The sequence below is a fragment of the Trifolium pratense genome, linkage group LG1 (genome assembly GCF_020283565.1).
Source record: "Trifolium pratense cultivar HEN17-A07 linkage group LG1, ARS_RC_1.1, whole genome shotgun sequence".
NCBI classification, from domain to species: Eukaryota; Viridiplantae; Streptophyta; class Magnoliopsida; order Fabales; family Fabaceae; genus Trifolium; species Trifolium pratense.
This window is the reverse complement of record NC_060059.1, coordinates 11,340,277-11,351,194: the sequence shown is the minus strand read 5'-3', so window position 1 is coordinate 11,351,194 and position 10,918 is coordinate 11,340,277. Positions and strand designations below refer to the sequence as shown.

The 10,918-nt window shown below is 33.1% G+C and overlaps 1 protein-coding gene and 1 long non-coding RNA gene across 4 annotated transcripts; both read right to left on the bottom strand.

Moving 5' to 3' along the window:
* Window positions 1-283: 283 nt before the first annotated feature.
* Window positions 284-3,686, bottom strand: LOC123919775 (tubby-like F-box protein 3). 3 transcript variants are annotated; one of them, XM_045971952.1, is made up of 6 exons: window positions 3,478-3,686; window positions 2,112-2,199; window positions 1,766-1,895; window positions 1,505-1,684; window positions 802-1,296; window positions 284-625 (listed from the first exon to the last, which is right to left on the bottom strand). In XM_045971952.1, exons 1-5 carry the CDS (start codon window positions 3,499-3,501, stop codon window positions 822-824), a joined length of 897 nt encoding a protein of 298 aa, XP_045827908.1. In that variant the 5' UTR covers window positions 3,502-3,686; the 3' UTR covers window positions 284-625; window positions 802-821. The 3 variants fall into 3 exon arrangements, with proteins under 3 accessions (XP_045827908.1, XP_045827838.1, XP_045827768.1); XM_045971882.1 differs by having other exon boundaries at window positions 2,823-3,647; XM_045971812.1 differs by having other exon boundaries at window positions 806-1,296; window positions 2,823-3,626.
* A 2,766-nt stretch (window positions 3,687-6,452) lies between these two features.
* On the bottom strand, window positions 6,453-7,167 carry LOC123919715. The gene is made up of 2 exons (XR_006813312.1): window positions 6,777-7,167; window positions 6,453-6,607 (listed from the first exon to the last, which is right to left on the bottom strand). It is a non-coding gene; the product is annotated as an uncharacterized LOC123919715 (long non-coding RNA).
* Between the last annotated feature and the right edge of the window lie 3,751 nt (window positions 7,168-10,918).

Sequence of the window (10,918 nt, the reverse complement as noted above, 5' to 3'; positions counted from 1 at the left end):
TGCAGTTAATGCGGTGTACAGTTTCACACCGGAAGCTATCTCAGCCGTTGATTTGAGATCGGACAATTCATAATATACATACAGTTTCATAATAATAACCGAACTCAGCCGTCCTAAAGTAGTGCATGACGCACTGTCCGTCTAATCCAAATCAGTATGCACACCAGCCAAATTATTATAGCTTAATAATTTTAGTGCCGTAAGGTTAATAAACGATTCTTAACAGTTATTAATTTGTTGCACACAAACACAGGAATAACACAACAAAGACTTGTGTGCAAAATTTGCACTGTAAAATATGGGATTTCTTTGAAAACTATGTAGCAACAACAGCAGGAAATTACATTCTCAAAACAAAAGCCATCAAACAGAAACAACTGGAAAGTTCACAAACCAATTGCCTCTAAGGTCATTGTCTACAAACTCATGGCCAAAAAAAGATAAGTTGGTTTACAAACTAACACACAAAAAATACAACATAAATTTCATGTTTGTTACACATAATGCACATACAAGTCACATACAACAGTATATACATTACAGGGGAGATACTTTGAAGCCGAGTTGGACTAAACAGAAAGCAGACCTGCAATACTGTGCAGGCAATTCCAACCACAGCTAACACCTGCCAAGTAAAAATCAGCAACTTTGTAAGCCTTCATTAATCATTAGCCTCAATGATCACATAAATGAGCAACTTTGTAATTGTTAAACTGAATCAAATGCTTTGATGTTATTGAACTTTATTAAAAAGTTATTCAGATAGACTAAGTGATAGTATTCGATTAGCACTAAGAATACCTGCCTGTTAGTTCCAGCAATCATTCACAAGCAATCTTGGTGTCAAAACTGCTAAGGCATATTGCAAATGCTTCAAAGGCGGAGATTGGATACTGGTAATCCATAGTGAATACATCCTTTCCAACTTTTCCAAACTGTAGAATAACATTTTCCTGAGCCTGTTCAGAAACACCATTTTTGGGAGATGCAACCAGCTGAAAATTCTTAACGGAAGCAACTGTCACACGTCCGTTGAAGTTCAAACACCAGCATTGGAGTTGTTCGTGCCACCTAGGAGCCTTGTTTTTTAACACCAGCATTCCATCGTTTTGCCCAGTCAAAGGTACTAACGATTGGAGATTCTCTGTGCGGGTTGATTTTGATCTGAAGAATGGGATAGATGGAGAAGTATCAATTCTGCTATGAAGAAATCGAGTCTGTGTTGGGGCCACACCTCCAGGTTCAACAGCTGAGGCAGGGATGGCATCCATAACACATTGCATTATCCTAGGGCCCCTGTTAACATTTTGTTAACTAACTTGTAGTTATTCAAATAATAAATCAAAATCATAAGTAATAATCAGTGGGAAATAGAGCCAACTCTAGAAAGCAAACTGAGAAACATTAACAGAGAAAGATTCAACAATGATTTTCATCTGATGATTTCCAGACCACAATATTATCTTTACCCAAAAGAGAGACATGTCAGTAAGAAGAGCCATACCTAGAGCCCAAAACATTCAGATCATATGAGACGTGCACAATGGGATAGTTGCCTGCAGGAACTCTTGGAGACACTTGTTTGAGACTAACCATCCTGGTGGAACGAGACTTCGCAACGTTGGCTCCATAGATTGGAGGGTGTGCATCATACACGGTAAATTTGGTGCCCAGAAAGTTTGATCTATTACCAATGAACAAAAGAGTGATTTCAGACTTAGAAGATAATAATTAACAAGTGATCTCAAATGTCAAACTAAAATACCTCAACTTCCCAATATAAGTGCTACTCCCTCTTGATACATCATCGCAGTTTAGAGAAATGATGTAGTCAGTGTGGGTTGCACGTCGGCACTTGCGTGCAGCAAGAAGGAACTTGCCGTCATCAGTTGAGGCTGCAAAAGTAAATCAACATTACAAATGCATCAAAGGCCACATAGAAAAAGATATGAGAGATCTTCTCTTAATATTGATTATGCAACAAGGTAGTCATCCATTTTACCTAGTTCATGCAACAAGGTAAAATGGATGACTACTAGTCAAACTCATGTGTCATGAAGTTTAGAAAACATTATACCACGCATTAAATTTGAATCTCTGGTAGCACTCACCTTGGTTCAAACTGAGAAAAAGATAATATGTTTGGTTACTGCGATTTCGTTTAATATAGCACTGAATGAGAGAGTCCCTTGGACCAGGCTGCATGATGAAAAACAAGTATATTCAGTACTACACACACATTAGATGAAACTTTTGCATCTTAGTAGAAAAAATTGTATCAAAACTCGATGCTTATTTCAAGTTACAACTGTTGAGCTATACATATCTACAGTTCACCATTAGTATCAAAAGTAACGAAGTTGTCAATGTTTCATTTTTATTTATGCTTTATAGTCACTTAAATTATAACATGAAGAGTCATTAAACAGACAGGCAATGAGGGTGTATATACTAGCATTAGCACACCGATGCCACTAAGCACAAGGAAGCTAATTGAAGAAAGCAACTTCCATATTTCATAAAATTATAACTTAATATTGAACAAGTTCATTTACAAAAGTTCTCCAAATCCAACAATCAATCTTGTTGTCTCACTAACTCACTCATCAACCTTTCTCAATAAAGGTTACACTGTACCGATGAAGAAATATTATGACAATACTGTAAAGAAAACCAAACCACTTCAGCTCAAAAGGATATCTAATCAATAACAATAACAAAGTTCTCTGATCTTAACTCAAGAGGCTATAAGTCACAACATGAACAATAGCAATTTTGCAGCTGAAAAAATAATATACATTGAGATTGTGACAAAGGACTACCTGCTTCAAGGAGATAGGGAATGTCAACTTGCTGGATTGTTGAGGAGGTTTGACAATTTCCTTAACAATTTCTCTCCAACTCCTGCAAACACCGGCGCAAGCAACAACATTTTTCCGGGCAGGCCAATTATCATCAGAGACTTCAATTCTCATGAGCACATCCCTCAAAAGCTCAGGGGGCATGTTAGCCCAACAACTCTGCTTCATGCCATCAACCACCAAAGAACCATGGGCAACACTAATATCACAGTGTGACTGTGACCTTGATCTTAAACCATACCCAAATTTCACCTCAAATCCCTTCCTTTCCATAATTATACTCCTAAAAGACATTGTCAACCCTAATTCAACTCTACCCAATTGCTCAATTCTACTCAATTACCTAATTCTCCTAAACCATGATGAACTAATAAATAAAGATCAAATTTTTAACAGAAAAAAATTCTCCAAAATCTCAATTCTACTAAAATTTCCCAATTTTTCTCAACCATGATAAGCTAATAAATAAAAATCAAACTTTTAACAGAAAAAAAAAACTCTCTTGAAGATGAAACTTAACACTATGAATAACCAGAATTGCATGTACAAAATTGAACTTGCATTTGGGAAATTTTGAAAATTAAAATTGCAGAAATGTAAAATCAAGTACAAAAACCAAGAAATTGGAACAAAAACACATGAATTCGCCTGGTCTCTACCCTCGAGGTGATGTGAACAACAGTTGATGAGAGAGTTGAGGCAGAGAGAGTGAGGGGAAAGGAGAGAACATAGACAGAGTAAAGTGAGAAACGGAATTGACCAGGAAAGAGAGAAATGGTTTTATATGAGGTAAGTGGATTTGGGCTGTTTGGGTTGGGACTTTATCCAATGGGTTTTGTTTGGTGCCAATCAAAAATGTCTACCCAACTTTCTTAAAAATCACACCCCTCTGAATTTTGACAGAAAAAAGTACAGATTTTTTTATCTAGAGGGATAAATTTGGACAAGAGTGGTTTTTAAGAATCATGGGTGGAAGAAAATGCTCTCTTATCACAATCTAATGGGATTAGGACAAATTTTTTTTTGGTAGATAGACAAAATGATTCTAGTCATTGTAAAATTCACACATAAATGAAGAAGTTTAGATTGAAACACCGATCACGATGTCTGATCTAACAATTTATTTATGACTCTGTTTTCTCTCATTTACTTTGATGGAAGAAAGCAAGGGAATTCATACATTTTTGTTCCAATTTATCTGTTTATTTACTTGATTTTACATTGGTGCAATTATAAGTTCAATTTTGTACATGCGATTTTGGTTACTCATAGTGTTTGGTTTTTCATCTTCAAAAGATTTTTTATTAAAAATTTGATTTTTCTTTATCGGCTCATTGTGGTTTAGAAGAATTGGGTAATTTTAGTAGAATTGAGAATTTGAAGAGTTTTTTTCTGTTAAAATTTGATCTTTAATAACCAGCTCATCATGGTTTAGAAGAATTGGGTAATTTAGTAGAATTGAGAAATTGGGTAGGGTTTGATTGGGGTTAACTATGTCTTTTAGGAATATGATTATGGATAGGAAGGGATTTGAGGTAAAACTTGGGTATGGTTTGAGATCAAGGTCACTGTCACACTTTGATTCTCTCTTGTTTTAGACTTCATGAAGTGAACAATCTCAATTACTACTATGAAATTATCCAAGATAGATCTACAAGGAACAAAAACTCACTAGTTATCGAAATGCATTTAATCGGTATTGTTCTCAATTAATTGGCAAGCAAAATCGTAAAGAACAATAAAAAATTGGAAACAATATCTAAATTGATTATGCCACGAATAAACATTTACAAAATTAATAAAGATGATGCTCGTTTTGAAAGACGGCCTACAGAACTTCCTAAGTTTAGTCAGAAATGAAAAAAGAACACAAAGCCCGTTTAGTTACTCCACATGATCCTAATTAAAAATGGGTGGAAGATAAGTAAGTTTTTATAAAATAGATTATTTTATCTAAATTGTTCCTCCTCTAGAGATTTTTTTTAATGAACTTTATTCTTTGATGTAAAAAAATTAGTTGAATTTAACAAGTATGCGTTGTCATTGTAAAATACTTTTACTTTGACGTTGATGACAGTCAATTATATGATGTTTTTAGTACTATTTTAGAGTAATTTTAGTAGCAATTGAAGACCAAATGCAGGCAAATACCTAAAGTTACGAAGTTACTTAACCAAGAATGAAGAAAAGTGGAAAATGCACAAAAAAGGGTAGAAAAGGAAGAAATTGAAGAAGCCATCGTAGAACGATGAAGAAATACCACATCGTACCAAAAATGACATAACATGAGCTACGATTGTCAGATCGAGAACCGTGACCATGCGATGGAAAGCTAAGACAAAGAACTACAACTTTCGTGTTGAAGCAAAAATCAAATTATGGACGCCATCGTGGCTACGATGGGTTACATCGTGGCCACAATGACAAGCAAACATAGCCGAAAACGCACAAACTATCGTACCCACGATGAGATTGATCGCAGCACAATGAAAGACAGTTTAACAACAAAGAATATCAAAAGCAAATCTTTCATCGTGCCAAGATAAGATCTATCGTGGCCACAATGAGGCGAATTTGAACGTCATCGTGGCTACCATGAATACGATGGGTCGCAGAAAAAAGCCAAAACCAGCTGAAAAACTATAAATAGAGCTCTCCCCCTTCACAATTATAAATTATGAAAAATGTTAAACAGTGCCCCCGGGACACTGGTTAAGCATGTTAAAATATAAATTTTATCTCGAAATGCGTGCATTCAATGTCTCAAAAGTACAAAAAGTTGTCTTTTTAATATAAATTTTATTTTTTATTTCATTTTTAAGTATGCTTAACAAGTGCCCCGGGGACACTGTTTAGCATGACCTATAAATTATTTATTCAGAAGTTCAGAGAACTATAAGCTCTCTAAAGAGAAAAGGATGAGGAGTAAGGAGGGCTAAGGATCTCTCAAGAGAGGGAGACTCTCCCCCACCATCGGGAGACGAACCTCCTCCACAAAGAATCGAGGTTATTTTTATGCATGTTTTCTTTATTGTTCAATATGCTTAATAGTAGCTAAGTCCCTTTAGGTTAGGGAAAGTAGATGAACTCCCCTAGGACTGCTTGAGACATGTAATCTGGTTATATTTCAAGTCTATTTACAAATTGCTATTCATTTATTATCTGTTAGTATCTGTATTTATCGTTTTATACACTAGTATATATGAACGCGCGCATATTCTGTTAGTAACTAAGGTCGAAGTGGATATCGTGACACATCTAAGACTACAGAATCAAATAGATACTATAACCTACCAATATGAGACTATTAAATTCAGTAGGGTAAATAAGGTTTTACCCCCCTGGAAAATATGGGAGTTTTGTCTTACCCCCTGCAAAAAAAATAATTGTGATCACCCCCTGTAATATCAAGATTCCATCGTTTACCCCCCTAAGTGCCAATTGGACATGGAATCTTATTTTTTTTATGACATGGCATGCATGTGTGGATTTTAATTCATTTTTTATTAATTTAATTATTGACATATAGATAAATATATTACCTATTAATTTTTTTTAAAAAAAAACTAATTTTATTTTTTGCTTCAAAAAAAAAAACTAATTTTTATAAAACAAACAATATTTAACACTTAAATCTTCATCTCATTATTCAAAGTTCATCAAACTCTCTTTCATCTTCATCTTCTTCAAACATAGTGACCCATGATCTTCATCTTCAACAACAACCCATCTCTTTCTCTCTAATCCTGAATCAAATAAAAAACAAGAAAAAAATCAAAATTATCAAAAAAATCAACAAATCAAAATCACTATAAATTCGAGCATAAATAACAAGAACAACAACAATCAATCTCTTTGTTCATAACAAAACCCAGAAATTCATAACAAAACCCAAAAATTAAATCAGCAACAAACCCATGTCATGCATTTTTCAAATCGGAAGCTGAATGGCAGCAGAAAAAAGAAACATGGTGCTTCTCAAAACAGAAACGCATAAACCCAATGAATCCAGAACCCAGAAATATGAAGCTATGTGTTTGAGTTCTGATTTCGAATCTACAAAACCCAATGAACTCGGATTTCACAAACATGAAACATGAAACATGAATTTTCAAAATTAGGGATTGAAATTGGGAATTTTTGGAGAAGAAGTGGGTTTGTAGAAATTGAAAGTTTGTAGAAAGAGAGAGATTGAATTACCTAGAAGATGGATTAAAGCTGTATAGTGTAGAGAAGAAGAGGGATTGAGGCTTGTGGGATTGTTCATCGATCTTCTTCTACCTTCTCCAAAACAAAACTCAATGAAAGAGCTTTTTTTTTTAAAATAAAAAATATAATTTTTTTTATAAGAATAAAAAATATAATTTTATTCTGTATATGTTTTCTTTTTAATTTTAATTTTAAACATAAGTGACTCACTTATGTTATTTTATATATTTTTTTTAAGGATGTAACCAAATATATATATATATATATATATATATATATATATATATATATATATATATATATATATATATATAGAGTCAGGATCCGTTGACACCAACTAGTTTGACACCAAATGTTACACCTCTCAATAACGTTTTAACCGATATAAATTTTATAAAATCCACCGTTGGATTGAAAGTTTACATCATATAGATCATTTGTGTAAAATTTCAGACAAATCCAAAATCATTTGATATGCTATTGAGACACATAAAGATTAACGGCATTTAAAAAAATACAAAAACCGTTAATTTTGATGTATCTCAATAACATATCAAATGATTTTGGATTTATTTGAAATTTTACACAAATGATCTATATGATGTAAACTTTCAATCCAACGGTGGATTTTATAAAATTTATATCGGTTAAAACGTTATTGAGAGGTGTAACATTTGGTGTCAAACTAGTTGGTGTCAACGGATCCTGACTCATATATATATATATATATATATATATATATATATATATATATATATATATATATATATATATATATATGGGGTTTTCTAACATAGACCCTAGTTAGGTCTAAGTTAGCAAGGTGCACCTTTTCAATTGGACCAAAATATCTATTCTTTTAATTTTTGAAAGAATAGAGCAACAGGGGCATTTCTGTAATTTTCTGCAATTTTGTCAACCATATACACGCGCCCCACCTTCTTAAACCATTAATAGACGCGGATCCAGTGTCGCGCGCGTACCGAAGGACCATGGTTACAGACCGTTGATTTCCATCAGACAGCCAAAATCTGATCTCATCAAGACCGTTGAGTTCAAAGTATTAAATGAACAAAAATCACGTCCAGCCAACCATTGTGTGACACGTGTCCTACTTTTAAAAAGCAAATTTTTCTCTCTCCAGGGTGTAATCCAGTGTGGCGCACGCGCTGGAATCTGATGGATCAGGATGATCTGGGCTGTCGGATTGATCAGACAGTCTTGATGAGATCAGATATTGGCTGTCTGATGGAAATCAACGGTCTGTAACCATGGTCCTTCGGTACGCGCGCGACACTGGATCCGCGTCTATTAATGGGTATTTTGGTCCAATTGAAAAGGTGCACCTTGCTAACTTAGACCTAACTAGGGTCTAAGTTAGAAAACCCCATATATATATATATATATATATATATATATATATATATATATATATATATATATATATATATATATATATATTTAAGGTAAATAGTTATTTTTTAAATAAGAATTTTTAAAAAATCCACACATGCATGCCATGTCACCAGAAAAATTAAGATTCCATGTCCAATTGGCATCCAGGGGGGTAAACGATGGAATCTTGATATTACAGGGGGGTGATCACAATTTTTTTTTTTTGTAGGGGGGTAAGAAAAAACTCCCATATTTTGTAGGGGGTAAAACCTTATTTACCCAATTCAGTATTTGCGGTTAGGTTTGAGATTAAGAATCACACATAGTTGAATTATGTACTGATATTAGGGAACCAATTACGCTAGAGAACTTGTTAAATTAGGAACCTCTAAAGGTAAGGACGTCCATTTAAAGGCTGAACTCGTTAAGGGTAAGGACATGAAATAACGAAGACTAAACCTAGTTTGATTGGTTTGACCTAAACAGATTACAATAGAAGTAGGTATAGTTATAATAGGCTTACTTTAATAGAAATTAATCTCCAGATAATGCTTCAATAGTGAGAAGGTATAACATCAGTTACCTAGCAGAAATAGGGGAGGGATTCGAAAGCACTTAACCTACTTTTATCATCTTGAACTTTTTCTTTTATCTTTAGTCTTATACTATTTAACTCTGTCTCAAAACCTTTTCCAAACAAACAAAGCAAAATCAAACTATCCTAATTACTAACTGAAACTGGTAGCTTTGACACAATCCCGGTGGAGACGATAACTTACTACTTTATTACTTGGTAGAGATTCTGTACACTTGTAGAGCCATCATCAGACGTTTAATCAGAACCAACCAAAAATTTCACACCACATTATTGTTCTACTTGCACAACTAGTTATTTAGTTTCACATCCCCTTTCTCTCTATTATTTACACTCACGAAGCTTATAGAAGACTCTAGAGATGAACCCGTCAATTCACTCTTTTGATTATGTAATTTTCAAAATCCTAAAATCCTCATAGTTCAATATGATGATTAACACATAAAATATTTTGCTAAATCACATTTTTAGTACTTTAAGTTAATTTTAGATTTCACTCTGGTCTCTTAATAGTAATACATGGCCGATATTCGAATTCAAAATTTCTCACTTCCCATGCTTCACATTCTCTATATATACTACCATGTATCCCCTCAAAGACACTTCCATTTGCTTCACTTCTCATCTCATTTCTGATTTTTTGTTTCTTGTTGACAGAACGAACCACGTTTGCATTGCATTGCTTGATCTATATCTTTTTTCTTTTTGGTAGTGATCTTTGTAGTGTTTTCTCCCTTACCCTATTAAAATTCTTTGACACATCGATTTTATTATAATTAAGTTATGGGTCTTGTTAACATGTGCCCTTAGGGCACATGTTAAGATATACCAAAATAGAAATTCAACATTTAATGATACAAGAAATTTAATGCTTCAAAAGTCAAAATGCACAAATTAGCATTTAATAATTTCTATTTTTGCTTCCTTAACATGTGCCTTAAGGGCACAAGTTAACATTCTCCTTAAGTTATTGCTTCAATAACTAGATATTTATGTTAGAATTTCCACATAACCTTTAAAAACCGTAGCATCTACTAATCTCTTGGTTCTACGTACTAACCCCCTCGAAGTAGCAATTAATGTAATTACCAATGGTGGTGATGGTAACAATGCAATGTAGATTACCAATGTCTTGATTCTGCAAACCATTGAAGTAACAATTAATGCAATTCGTGAAAATTAGCAACGATCTCTAATTTAATAATCTTCGTGAATTATCAATGATGGTGGTTATACCAATGTTTTTTGTGGATTACCAATGTATTGGTTATACAAATCCACAAAGTATCAATTAATGCAATTCGTACATATTACCATTGACGTCACATTTAATAATCCTCACGGATTATTAATGGTGGTGATTGTATCAATGCTTCGCGGATTGTCAATGGTGGTAACCGTGCATTAATAACATATGTATAACATTCCAGATTTTTATGCAAAACTTCTCGCCTAATTCTTTTAATTTTAAAACAAATACTATTTTTTTTATAACAAAACTTTTATTTTTCAAATCACATATGGATTGAATTTTGTTACTTAGCCGACATTATAACAGCCACTTTTTATTTCTACTGGTGTATGATATATGGCTATGACATAAAATTATACAGAAAGTGAAATAAAAATAATAAATTTTTAATTCATTAAATGAATAATTGTTAATTTTTTAATCTATAATAAATTGTTTCACAATGATGCAATGTATAGAAAAAAAATTGTTTCTCAAGTTGTATCTCTTTGTATAAAGAGAGGCAAACAAATATAAATTTCTATACCTTATATTGAAATTTATAAAATTTATTCATCCCTTGCTTATATTATTTTCAATATAGTTCTCTAAAATAATAAAATTATG

What these genes read in the sequence shown, in the direction of transcription:
- LOC123919775 (XM_045971882.1), bottom strand. Translation starts at nt 3,155, where the DNA reads ATGTCTTTTAGGAGTATAATTATGGAAAGGAAGGGATTTGAGGTGAAA. An exon ending in TCCCTATCTCCTTGAAGCAG is followed by an intron (nt 2,200 to 2,822) that starts GTAGTCCTTTGT and finishes TTCATCATGCAG; the next exon opens with CCTGGTCCAAGGGACTCTCT. An exon ending in TTTTCTCAGTTTGAACCAAG is followed by an intron (nt 1,896 to 2,111) that starts GTGAGTGCTACC and finishes TTACTTTTGCAG; the next exon opens with CCTCAACTGATGACGGCAAG.